This window comes from Haliaeetus leucocephalus, unplaced genomic scaffold, assembly GCF_000737465.1.
Source record: "Haliaeetus leucocephalus isolate CR32 unplaced genomic scaffold, Haliaeetus_leucocephalus-4.0 Scaffold136, whole genome shotgun sequence".
Classification (NCBI taxonomy): domain Eukaryota; kingdom Metazoa; phylum Chordata; class Aves; order Accipitriformes; family Accipitridae; genus Haliaeetus; species Haliaeetus leucocephalus.
The window spans coordinates 2,102,177-2,116,010 of NW_010972572.1; the positions used below are offsets into that span (position 1 = coordinate 2,102,177).

General features: G+C 48.7%; 1 protein-coding gene across 1 annotated transcript in view; it reads right to left on the reverse strand.

Moving 5' to 3' along the window:
- Positions 1-8,479: 8,479 nt before the first annotated feature.
- Positions 8,480-13,834, reverse strand: part of LOC104843146 (S-adenosyl-L-methionine-dependent tRNA 4-demethylwyosine synthase-like) — a 107,917-nt gene continuing 102,562 nt past the window's right edge. The window contains exon 15 of the mRNA XM_010585918.1: positions 8,480-9,488. Within this exon, the coding sequence (XP_010584220.1) occupies positions 9,267-9,488 (222 nt within the window). The 3' untranslated portion in view covers positions 8,480-9,266. The remainder of the gene's footprint in view (positions 9,489-13,834) is intronic.

A 13,834-nucleotide genomic window follows, 5' to 3' on the forward strand; every position in this document is an offset into this window, starting at 1 on the left:
GGGATGGGAATGAGTAAAACTCTGATTAAGCAAACATTTAGAAGCAAGTGCATGTGGTTTATATCACATATTTTAAGCAGGGAAGGCAGGAACTGGTGACCCAGCACAGGGTGTCAGCAGCTCTGTGCAAACCTCCCTGTGGGCTCTCCATCCCCCCAGCACCACTGGCTTTTGGGGATTTGGACGAAGAAGTGGAAATATCGATGCTAAGGCCAGGGGAGCGAGGCAGCACTGCCCCTCTGCCGGCTCCAACAAGGGTGTGAGATGCTCCAGGTGATACACCAGCTGCCTAAAGGCATCATTCCCCCCTTATAGAACTTCATGGCCAGAGACGTAGTGACAGCAAAGGCTGCAACAAGCCCATTTTGCTGCAAAACTTCACAGCCAGGTCCCGTCTTTGTGATTACGGGGGAAATCAACCTGCCAGCAGGGTTTCACCTGCCGTCCTCCCCCAGTCCCAGCTGGAGGAGAAATTACCAGTTGCCGACGACAGCTCAGCAGCTCCGGGGGCTGCGGATAATTTGACAAGTGGCTTCACATTTCCTGGGGCAAGCCACCACATGTGGCTGCAGCATTTAACAGCTAATTATTCATGTCTTTGATGCTTTCTCTCTGTTTTCCAAATAACATGTATTTAGTGCTAAGATGATTTAAACAGCTGATCTAATCTGAGTCCCTGGCAAAGAGGATAAAATTTAGCAAGGCAGTGGCAGTTTAAGCTCCCAGATGGCTGCCCCAGAGGTGAGGATTATGCTATTATCAGCATCCCTAAAAAATCCCTGCAATAGGAAAGGTGTACAGCAATGCAGTGGCAGGACAGAGGTGATGGAGCCGGCCCTGGCATGGATGCAGGTGTTTGTAGGATGCGAATGGACATGTCCCTTGTCCCCTGTGGCCACCCAGACGGGATGGCGGAGGGCTTCTAACTCACCCTGCAGACAAGGGACTAGTTCTCTGCTGGCTTAGGGAGCTGAACCACCTCACACTTAAGCAAGCCAGGCCCCATCAGAGCAAAAAAAAAATGGCACCACACTTTGGAGGATTTTCCCCATCAGCATTTAACCACAATTTTTTTCCAAGTGATTGCTGCTGTCGTGAATTTTTTCAAGGTTTTTTTTTTTGGCTGGAATGATTTCTTGCAAGCCTTCTCATCGATTTTGATCTACCCTGAAAAGTTTTTTTTGGTTTAGAAAGTTTAATTCCAAAGATGCCAGCAGTCACCATGCAATGGGGGAGCCAGAGCTGTCCCGTGGTCTGGCTTCCCGTGGCCAGGATGTCCTGGCAGCGAGCACCCACCCATCCTGGCAGCTGCCTGACAGGCTTGAGCCCACGCTGAAATGAGATGGGGAAGAATGTGAAAATACCAAAGCAGTGAGGCAGAAACTGTCCACAAGGAAAGACCCTTCCCAGCTCATCTTCCAGTTCAAACATTGATTTTTAGGTTGTGAAACTGTTGAAGTTTCCTTCTTCATTCAAAAGAACAGTTTATGTAAAAAAAAACAACCAACCTTTAGTCACTTTATTCCTTAAAAAAAGGTTTCAAATACATGACGGTAGAGAAGTGTAGGAGAAGATAAAAGAAAAAAAATATCTAATTAAATCTCCCAAGCAATTTAATCTAAATATCATGGAAAACCAGAACTGAGTTTTTTACCATTTATTGGAAAGCTTGGACCCCCCAGGCCAGTGCGATTGCTGCCGACTCCTCTCTGACCCGGACCACACCAGCAGAGCTGAGACGAGGGATTAGCTGCTATAGCTTGTTCCTGCTGTAACAAACCCTCTTGTACTGGAGATCCACCAATTTCTGGCATCTTCTGTGTTGCATCCCCCCCAGATTTCCCAGTGGAAGTGGGGAACCCTATGCAGGAATGCCGTCCCCAGTGCAGGGCTGCATCTTCACTACCCCTGTAACATTCTTCAGAGGAGCCCACAGCCGTCCTGAGAGATCTGTCACTGGGAATAACCATTTTGGACACTTAATACACGTGTGGAGCTGTGGCCTTGGCAGCCTGAAGACAGAGAGGCTGGGAGACAGAAACAGGGAGGATGCTCCAGCCCTGGGCTGGGGTGTCCCTGGGCTGGGGTGTCCCCAGGGCTGGGCACTGCAGCCAGGCAAGCATCCCCCGGGGAGGCAGCATCGAGTGGCATTTCCAAGCCACTGCGCTGGGTTTTTAGAGGTACAAAAGGAAAAGGCCAGGTCAGGCACAGCAATATCCCATCAGGGATGCACATGGCAGGTCCCCCTTGGCTGTGAAAGGCAGCCCAGGGAGCTCTGGCTTCATGGGTCCCTGGGGAGAGGGCAGAGGGTCAGCCAGGAACCAGGGAAAGTCACAGCTGATAATGTCGGGAACACAGGGCAGGTATTTGTTAAAAAAAAAAGAAATAGTAAAACTAATAGAAAGCCTGCTGCGACAGTAAATTATTTCCAGTCTGACATGAACAGCAGCTTCTGGGGGAAATGCTTTAAATCACCAGACTAAATATAACTGTTCCCAGCATCTGCCTCTGCATCTCCAGGGCCCTGCTGTGTCTCCAGCCTCCCTCAGCACCACCGGCTGCAGGACTTCAGGAGCCGTTCTCTGTACCCTGTCTGGGCCAGCCCAGGCTCTCCCCACCCCAGGCACCCCCAGCCCTCTCACTCCTGCAGCCTTTCTCCACCTGGGGCTTCCCCACTTGCAGAAGATGCTGATAATTAATTAAAACCCGCGATTTGCTATTGGAGGTGGTTATCGCCACCTCTGCCATCTTTCTGCGAGCATTTCCCAGCATCTCCTGGGACAGGAGATCATCTCAGCATCACGTTTTTGAGGATTGCTCATGACATGCTGTCACCAGGACTGTACAAATGGCAGAAAGACCTTTTCTTCCTCAGTCTTTCCAAGTAATAACAGAGGAAGGTTTTGGGATGAAGCGAGAGGCCAGGATTTGTCTAAGAACCGGGGGGACAACCCAAGCACGGTGGCCCTGCTCTGGGAAGCTGAAGGATGCAGCCACATGGGCTTGTGCCGCACGCTGGACGTAGGCACCAGGGATGGGGCAGCGGACAGTGACAGCCATAAAATCACCCCTGCTTCGTGCTCCCACCGGCTTCAGTTGTGCCACTGCTCCCTGGATTTTGGGAGCAAAGATTCGGACTGGCTGAAGGAGCCAGGTGATGCCTGGTGTGGGTTCCCTGCCTCCTCCTAAATGTCCCATCGCTGCTGGAGATGAGACCCAGGAGCTCCTGGCACCTCCACCCCTGCTGCAGCGAGCGGCTGCTGGCTGGTCTCGCTTGGCCGGGGAGGGGAGGAGACAGAGACGGAGCTGAGGAGAAGGAGGGGAACGAACCAGTGAGCTCCCACCTCTGGGAAAGCTCAGGTCCAGAAAATCAAGGGCTTCCTTTGAAATTTCCCCACAATTAATTGCCTCCCCTTCATCACAGCGAGATGCTAGAGCAGCACATGTTCTCGCTGCTGGGTCAGGTCCCCTCCCGTGGGGCCCACAGCCTTTGCCAACTCGTGGCTTAGTTTGCAGTTGATGAAATAAAAAAGATGCCCTTCCTTCAATTAATTCAGATAACTTCTACCTTTACCCTCGAGGCACAATAGTGGCTCTAACATCATAAATGATTTAGGAGCAGAGCTAGATGAAGACAAAGCTGATGGATGACAATTCTCTGTTTGAGGGATGTTTTCCTGCTGGAGGTTTTTGGAAACAAATACATTTATCCTCATTCAAAAATGAAACACAAGCCCCATCCCGAATGACTCACCCCGTGAGTCAGGGCACAACAGCAGCGCAGCCGGACAGAGCCCGCAGCGTGGCGAGGAGGGACGCCAGCCTGTGCCATGGAAGGACAAGCCGGACCAGGTGGAGGAGCCGGGGCACAGGGGTCCTCAAATGCTCCCTGGCTTTGAATTATTAAAATAATTTTTGCTCAGTTTGCCTTTAGGACGGAACCCCCTGAGCCTCCAGGTCACCTATTGAAGCAACAGGTTCCTCTTCGCTGGGAACAGTGCCCAGGACGCACATTGTGACCGGGCTTTGGGCAAAACTTCCCAAAACAGAGGGAGATCAGTCCTTTGGGAGGGTCCTGGGGGCAGCGAGGAGGATGGACACCCCTCCTGCACCCCAGCAGCACCATAGGCATGTGCTGCTGGAGGGTGGCTCTGGTCCAGATTGAAACCTATGGAAAATAGGTTAGCATTATCCAGTTAAACATATTTAGACCGACAGAGCATCACCATCGCAAGAGCATGGGCTGATCCTGAAATCATGACTCTGGAGAGGTTTTCCTGGACCGTGATCTTTTACCAATCTCTGGCAGAACAGAAAAGACTTCATTTAATGGAAGATGATTTTTTTTTCAGAGTGCATCCCATATCATTAAAGTTTCCCTGTGACAAAACCACAACCTCCAGCCTGCACGAGCATCCCGGTGAGTAGCAATTTCAGGAGAGGCATGAAATGCTGCTGTTGGAGAGCAGGTATAAAACCCCTCCCAGCAGAAGCAAAGCTCCCTGGCCCCAGCACACCCGGAGCACAATCCCTGACACTGTCTGCAGACAGCTGGAGCTACAGCAGCAACCCATGCTGGCTGGCTGGGTCTTCAGTTTAGGATGTCCCCGAAATAGCTATAGATGGTGATTTGTATTAAGTTGTACAATTGAAAGCTACTTGTGTAAGAGGATTGCTTTTGGATACATGCGCTGAAAGATTTGCTTTAAGCACAAGGCAATTCAAGTGTAATTGCAGAAGTGAATCCTGCCCAAATTGCTCTCAGAGCAGCTTCTAGATGTCAGATGGACCCCAGGAGGGACAAGCAGGCAGAATGCAGCCCTGGTTACCATCCCGCCTGGTATTCAGGGGTTGTGTTTTCCCTCTAGCTGCCAAGCAGGGGAAAGCATGATTTTTCTAAGACATCTCAGCTGCCAATCCCCATGAGGATGCCACAGCACTGGCCTCAGTGCAGGTCACCCACCTTGTCCCTCTCCACTGTCCTCTCCACCAAGTCCCAGCGGTGGTGGCCCCATCTTCAGGGCTGCAAACCAGCCACCAGCACCCACTCATGACAGACTTGCCCCAGAGCCGTGGAGTACAGTGGGGGGATCAGGGAGAAGTATGGAGGGAGCATGGGGACACAGGGAGGATCAGGGAGATGTCTCTTACAGCACCAACAAATCATTTCAGCTGAGCCAAATGGTCCATGGAGAAGCACTGTGTAATGGGTTCAGCAGCAATTTGTACGTCACAAGGGGGGCTGGGAGAAGAAATAGTGCTAGTGCCACAGCACAAAGAAAACACACAGACAAAGTTTTCTTTAGGGCTCCCCTAGGATTTCTAAGCGAAGGCATTGTCAGGGTTTTATGGAGCGTTTTACATGAAGTGCTAATCACCATGGCAGCTGTTGAAGGCAGCAGCCCCAGGGCTCCTCCGGCATGGGGGCCACATCTCCCAGGGCAGCACCGGCTGCTACCAGGGCTCACCATGGACCAGCAAGGGACTGGGGTGAACACTGGTGATTTATGGCTGCTTTATCTGTCAGGGAGGTGGGTGCAGGATGGAGGTGTCTGGCCCAGGAAAGAAAAATAGGTGCAGAGGGGAATCGAGGGGAATATGGTGGGTTATGGTGGACACCAGACATGCCAGCCCAAAACTCCAGCTGCACCCACATGCAACTGATGCTCCAGGGTTAACAAGAGAGGCTCATAAAAATGCCTCATGTCTTGCCTGAGCAGCTAATGACCTCAGTTAACCTGACCCACAGGAGGTTGGTAATGAGGAGGCAGTGAAACACTTACAGACCTTCATTTCTTATGGCATGAAGAACTTCCCTTCCCTAGGACTTGGCTGCAGGAAGGTGACCCCATCCTCTATATTTACAAGAGGTCACACAGAGGAACAAGGATGACAGTAATCCCACAGCTGATCAGGAAACAGGGAAGACCACTACCTAAACACACATCTGGTGGTTTGGGAGATGCCGTGGGACAACTGCCAGGGCTGGCAGACATGAGCCAGATCTTCCAAGAGTTTTGCAGAGCAGAACTGGTGGCTGGAGGTCTCTGCACCTACTAAACATCTGTGTTCATGTAGCTGCATCTCACCCCTAATATTTTTACTGAAACTGCATTAGTTCTGCAAAATAAGCCCAGAATGCAACAGTTTTTAACTAAAATGTGGTTCAACACTGGGAATTTCTGAGAAGTCACCTTTTCCACACAACATCCCTCCCATCAGAAACAGGAGTCAGAGAACAGGTGTCACTAGTAACTGTATTTTTTTTCCTGTTAACAGATTCAAATCTTTTAGCATGTAGCACCTGGGCTTTCCTCTGCTGCTAACCTTCACCCCAAAGCCCGGATGGGAGTTAAATGGTGTCAAACCTGACTGAGAGAACAGGGGAGCAACTGAGCAGAGGATGGGATTGCCCCTGGTGAAGCCACGGTGGGAACACAACAAATCCTTCTCCACAAGGGGAAAGGAGAGCATCCTTTCTCTAGCCAGGTACTTAAGGAAACCAAATCTGTATTTTGAAAATATGGTCAGGAAAGGAAGAAAAAAGTCATTTTGGAGACCTTGGTTGAAGACAGGTGCCCACTGCTGAACCAAACACAAGAAGATCCTCACCCAGAGCTTTCAATGCCCTTAATGAATCCATGTCTTTCCTCCCCATTCACTGAACAACAAAAGTATCACTAAGAACATAAAAAAACATTTTCTGGTGGAAGAAGGCAACAAACAGGAGCCCTCCCAGCTGAGCTGGGTACTCGCCAGCTCCCACGAATGGGCTGTAAAGGATGAAGCACATGGAGACGTCTTACCTAGGAAGCAGCACTAGCAGCCCAGATCAGATCTCACCATGCCATGGCCTGGCTCATCCCAACCACAACTTTTGAGATGGGCCATGACACATGAGGCCTAGGCACAGGGTCTCACCAGCCTGGCTGGGACACTTGGTACACTGAGCTCAGCCTCCAGCCAGATGCAATCACACAGTGTGGACACCCTGGGGTTGAGAGTCCCACAGTTGGACTTTGGTGATGCAATGCACACAAAGCAGTAACGTTACCGTGCCAGGTTTCTGTTGTAGGAAGATGGCCAGATGACTTGAAAATGTCCTGTCCCTCCCCAGGGCTTGCTGGTGCCACCTGTGTCCTGCCTGGCATTGGCCTGAGGAAGCATGGTAACTTCTCACCACCTCCAACCTCCATTCAGCACTTTGGGGAGGGGAGCTTGGTGACTGACCCATTAGAGCAGCCTCCCATCAGCCACGCCCTCTCCATCATCCATGGACACACAGATGCCCTCCCTTCCACTCCACATGATATTAAGAAAGAGAGAAGATACTCTGCAACATTTGTGCTTTCTATCTCCTTAAAATCCCTTTAGCATCCCCTCTTACAAAGTCTTGTACAGCAGTGACACACCAAAGGTGCTCTAGGGAAAATGACTTTATTTTCTTTCTTCTTTAAAAACACTTTTTACAGCTTAAGAAATTAGGTTCTTTTAAAAAGAAATTAAATCACAATCTCAGGAACGCTCACCATCTACAGTGCTATGGGTGCTGGGAATTGTAGGCTTATGGACCTCACCTTTAAGGTGGGAGCACTGTGAACACCTCTGATCTGTGCTCCTGGAGTTCAACAGGAAAACAAAACCACTTGAGCATGATTGAGTTTTCTTTTCTCCACCAGCTGACACCTCTGGGTCTAAATTAAAGCTATTTCTGCAGCTGGTTCAATCAGGCTCCTCTGCTGAATGGCTTGAGCTGGAGCAGGTCAAGCCACAATGCAGCAGATGGAGGAAACTGAGGAGCCCCACTGCCCTCCAACACCGCAGCCCATTCACCCCAAAAGGCTGGCTGGGAACATGGAGGGAAGAGGGAGGAGAGCGGCCAGCGCTGCCCCATGCCTTGGGGGCTGCCAAAGGGTGGAAGCCATCAGCTGATGCATGGGAGGCTAGCCAGGAAGCGGTAGCATCGTAGCCTAGTTCAGCCATTCGGCAACTGAAGGCACAGCCAGACATCAGGGGTCTGCCCTGGGTGTTTGCAGACCGATCCTTTGCAAGTCATCGGGGACTGCAGCCAACACAGATGTTGCATAAACAGAAAGGGAAAGGTCGTTGGCACGTGAAAGTGGGGATTTTCCCCAACAGAAAACAACCCACCCTCCTCTCATTTAAATGCAGTTTCCCAGCCAGACTGCGGTACATCCAAACAGAGCGCCAGGCATAGCCCAGGGTCTCCGAGAGCAACACCCAGGGACACATCACTGGGCGTCGCACCTAGATGTCACCTCTCCAAACTAAAAGAGTTGGTTTCTTGACACAAGAGATCTCAACCAGATTCAGTTTTCATTTACATCGGATTACCGCCTCCAGCCAAAGCAGCAGCACCACTGTTGACTTGCCTGGGTGGAGCAAAGGAAGCCATCCACTGACACCCAAGCCTGCTGGCTCCCACAGCACATCCTCACCATCAGCAGGACACTGGACACACACAGCGGGAGCCTAACAGGACTTTGAAGAACAATGTATGTTGTTTTGGGCTGCTGGGGGAGTAGGATAAAACTACTCGGAAAATATTAATTGCCAAACCCATGAAGCTGGAAGATATTTGGAGAGATACTAGAAGTTGCATATACCAGATGATATTAATGGGGGTGCTGTTACTTACACCATTCCCAAGCTTCAGCTTCTTGGGGATGGGACAGGGTCTTTACAGGAATTGGCACCAGTGTTTAAAATACATAAATCTTTGTTGCTGTCTGTACAATGATACTTCCAGCAGGGTTCAGGCTTTTAGATCCAGATCCATCTGCAGTCCCACCTGCACAGATCCAACCAGCTTGTGGCGTTGAAATCCCTTTGGCACTTATGGATGCAGAATGTTTTGCTGCTGAGTTGCACGCCAGCACGTGCCAGGCTCTCCTCGCAGCAGGGCACAGAATTCAAATGAATGCTACTCCTCCACATCCAACTCCAAACACTCTCTGCTAGGGAGACCGCAGCTACTGCCTCTCTCATCATGCTGCCAGAGACAATAAATTGCTAGCATGCACCATTTGTGATTTTATCTTGAGCTGGAGAGCATTATAAATATTTTCACCCAAGAAGCCCTAAGAAGAGGAGGAAAGGGTTAAATGAAGGCTTTACCCTCCTTCTCAATATAAAACATCAGAAAAATCTAGATGAATAGATTAAAAAAATCGGTGTTAGACTAGAAATGGAGATCAAAACTCAGCAGCCTGCCAGCCTAGATTTAGGTGAGCCCCAACCTAACCTCAGCACCCAGAGATGTCTCTCGCTTTGTTCTTCCGCTGGTATCTTACATCCAAGGGATCGAATCCCCTTTCTCTGGACCCAAACAGTGCCCAGCGAGGAGTTCTCGCTGCATAATCGGCTGCTGTGAAAGTCTTGGACCCGCTGCTCCTCTCGTGCTCTCGCACCAGCTCCTGAAAGCGGTCATAGTTGATCCATGTCCACCACTCGCCATTGATCTTGAACTGGAAGGAAAAGAAACATGTTGCTGAGCCAGGGAGCAACGAGGAGTACCAAATACCACATTTATGCTAAGATAAGCTGAATGCATATTAAATTGGTTACCCAGCTGTAGTCTTTTTTAATTTTATAGCCGCTAATATTAAGGTTCAGGGTAAAGATGTCCAGAAGCTAATGTAGAGTAACTGCTTTAATAGAAAAAAAGAAATTCAGGTGAACAAATACCCAGAACTTACTGTTTCTGAGCCATATTTCATCCATGGAGTTTGACAACACACATAGATACAGGATGGCTTGTTTTTCTTACAGCTGTAGTCATTTAGTGCTGTCTACCAGCAGATAATCTCCATGAGGGTTTGACTGTTGGGTGCTTTGCTGGACCCTTCACCAGATCCTATCACCACTTCAGCCCCACTTTGCCAGGAGGAACACTTCCACGGTACATCCCAAATCTTTTCCAGGCATGTCTGCACTTCCCAGGTGTCACTTATACCTGAAAGACCTTGGTTTGGGGAACTGGAAGAGTGCAGGAGAAAATGTGTAAATTGGAGAGCAATGCCCAGGTACCCCTTGATGAAGGCAGCTTTCCAAGGTCAACCAAAGCCCCTGTTCAGAGCATGTGACACTGACTCCAGGGCAGCCACAGCCTGGCAAAATGCTATGGGAGCAACACCAAAGCCATGTGCTGTGGTGATTGGGATGGATTTGGGTGATTCTTGAAAGGGACAAGAGGGCCGTGTTTGGGAACGGGGGAAGATAAAAAGGTTTAATGACACGAATCCTCCTTCCATGTGAGAATTTTAAGAATTGCTTATTTTGACAAGCTGAAGCTGCATTTGTTTAGCAGACCTGCTCTGCTAATTTAGCAACAGCCTTGACTGAATCCTCAATTAGGATTTATCTGAACTAAGAGCTTATTATGCACTTCATCAAAAAAAAAAAAAAAACCACCCACAAAAAAAAACCCCAAAGGAGGCAAAACAGACTGCCTCTTTTTTTTTTTTCTTTTTTTTTTCAAAAACCTGATGGCTATGCATTTAAAATGGCACTTGACTTTCTGCCCAAGAGCTAAAAGCTTTTTTGGTTGGAAAAACTGCTGACACACAAAATTCTGCAATCAAACATTGCTAACACTAATCTACTGCTGCCTGCTTAATTACAGCGAATTCTTGCAGGAGTCATCCTCCGCACAGAGCGGAGATGTGAGACTGCAGAGTCATAACAGCAGTGAACAAGTCTCACCGTAAATAAACTCGCCCAGTGCTCACTCTTCGTACACCAAGATGGAGGCCATGTTCCACCAAGGCGACACGTCCTTTCCCGTGTGCACGTCTCCAAGTAAAGCAATAGCAAGGAGACAACGTATCACCTGTAAAGCAGCAGGTCCCAAACAGGATCCAGGCTTTCCTCCCAATGTGTGTGGAGGTGCTAGGTGACAAGTTCACACCATGCATAAGACTCCCTGCTCCCCCCAAATTTGATTCACTAACACTCAGCAAATTCTCATACAAATTAAGGGGGAAAAAAACCCCCAACCCACAGGATCCAGCAAACCAAACCCTTTAACACACATGGCACATGGGAGACTTGTTTAGCACATGAGCTCTTGAGCTTGTTTGCACGATGGATATGGGTATGCAGCTCTCCTAATACATCAGATGGGTCCCTAGATAGCCTTAAGGCCAACTAAGAGAAACCTAGCACAAAGAACAAAAAAGCTGACATGACTGGAACTCAACTGAATAGGTAATTTGGTAAAGCCCATTTTGAAAATCAACAGGGATGCTCTAACGTCAGGATGGAAGAGGGAGCTTGCAACAAGCCATTAACCCTGTGGTCAAGAGTGGCTCAGCAAGAGCACCAAAGCCACAGGATATACTGGTGCCACCCAGACCAGCTGAAATGAGGGTATGGACTACAGCCACCAACCCCAACCCAAACACTGGTATAGATATTTGCCTTTCCAGAATCGCAAAGCTAGAAACTGCATGAAAACAGCATACTATTACCTGTAGGAGATATTGAGAACTATTTCTAGAAGAAGCCCCACTCAGACCATTGCTATGTCAAGGCAGTCAATGGTGATGCAGCCGCACTCACAATCAGTTTGATTGGCAATGGGTAGGTAAAAACCCACCATCCTATGAATGGGCTGGCATCAGTACTGGTCCTTTCACCATCCACAGCAGCTTCAATATCAGTATAACACTGTCACTGCCCAGCCAAGGGCAGAAGCGGTCCCATACAAGGATAAGAGTTTGACGTGACTTTCTGGGACAGTCAGATGGTTTCTCTCTTTTTAGAGGCAAACTATTCCCCCCACCCCACCCCCATATCATGCTATGGCTGTATCTCACCACATCAGCTGCTGTTCCATGGAGTTAGTGACCTTTGATGAGGCTAGTGGCAGAAGGAAATAAAACCGAAGATCTCCCAACACCAGTCCCCAAAAGTCCCCATCACTCAGAGTTGGGCAGCAAAGCTTTCAGAGGCCACCGGAGGAAGCGTGCAGTGGAGCGAGCAAGGACGCAGCTGGCCCGAAGGCAGCGTGCGCAGACCCGCCGGCTTTTGGGGTGTGTTCCTGAGCAAGGTGGGATGCTGCGAGGTGGGTTGGTGAGTGGCAGGAAGGGACCTCTGCCCTCTCCCCTCTCCTCCCCTCATTGCTCACTCCCCTTAGCATAAAGCACTACTATCCCGGGGATAAAACTGCTCCCTTGAGGGATAAAACACTCCAGGCCTGCATGAACCACGTGCATTGCTCTGCATCCTGAACTTTGGCTATGTCACCAAAGTGAGATTTTAAGCTGTTTAATTTTGACTCCATCTGAACATGCAGCTCCTGACACAACAGAGCTATTAAGGCTGGGAGCCGCTTGCTGCAGGCTAAGGTGACAATAACATTCCCACTAGAACAACTAACTGAAGGCTGCCTGGGATTCATTACAAAAGCAGATTAAATAATATTAAGTATTTTTAGTGCTGCAATAGCACGGCTATAAAACATGAAGAAATGGGAGCAATCCTTTAAATTTGTCATGGAAAGCAATTACTCCTGCTGAGGAATAAAAAACAGACAAATATGGGGTGGAGGAGAACAGCCTCAATTGCCTACAAGATTTACAGATTGGATTTTAACAATTTTGTGATTATTCCATAGATAACAAAAGATTTAAGACTCAAAATAGTTTCACAACATCCATATAACAGGTGAGCCAATGCTAAACATCGGTGTTATTTCAGACTAATGCGGTCAAGTTTTTTATTGAATTTTTCACTACCTGGTTAAGTCTTTTAAGGTGATAAATATATCGACAAAAGACAAATGGCTGAAACTCTTCCCTCGTGTTTTTTTTTTAAGCTAGCATCATAAAAAAAAAAAGTAATAAAGCTCCTTCAGTTGGCTCTGAAGCCAGGCTGTGTTGTCTGGAAAGGCAAACTCACTCTCCTCCCTGAGGCCTTTGCTTGACCAGCAAGATGACATGGGAGCCAGTGCACACCTTCCCCTCGGAGTTTGTGCTCCCGGGGTCCCCCAGCTCTGGTCTCCAAGCTCCAATCCCATGGTCCCACCACCGATTGCTTCCTACAGACTTGGCACCAGTGCACAGCAATGCAAAACCTGCCTGATTTCTGCAGATTGTACAGCCAGGGCAAGGAGTACTGGCCCGAGCTGGCATTAATGTTGGGAAAACGAGAGGCAAAGGAAATGAGGGGAAACTCATAATGACCTTTAAGCCCAGAAAAGCAGATCTAGGCATGATGCCGGACACCACTGGGGATGTGTGTCAAGGAGTTACATACCTCTGCCAGGAATGGCATGGCTGGACCCAGGGGAGCCACAGGACAATGGTGCGAGAGGATGGAGCCACCTGGCTGGGGTTGTTTTGTCCATGGACATGGCCAGTCCCTCAAACAGTCTGTAGCAAAACTAATATATATACTGCAAAGACAATCAGGAGCCAGGACTGAAATGGAGAGCCACGTTACCTGGGAGCATCAAGAGAGCATGGCTAACATCTCCCTTTTCTCTTATAACTCAAAAGAGTGGATATGAACAGGAAATTTCTTTAAATTATCTTCTGCAGTAGGTTTACAGCTACTCTGGCTGCAGAGAGAGAAGCTTCTTGCCACAGAAACCCATCAACATTCATGAAGGAGAAGAGCTACACTACATATTTCTTTTCTTATCAACATATTTGCATAAGCAATTTTGGGGGTGTAAAAATGTATGCTTATATTGAGGACAATATAGTAGTACAATTTACTACATTCCTCCAGACATGCATAATTGCCAAGAAATAAACACAGGGTTTATATGAAGGGATAAAATAGAGAAGAGAGGCAGAGATGGTGA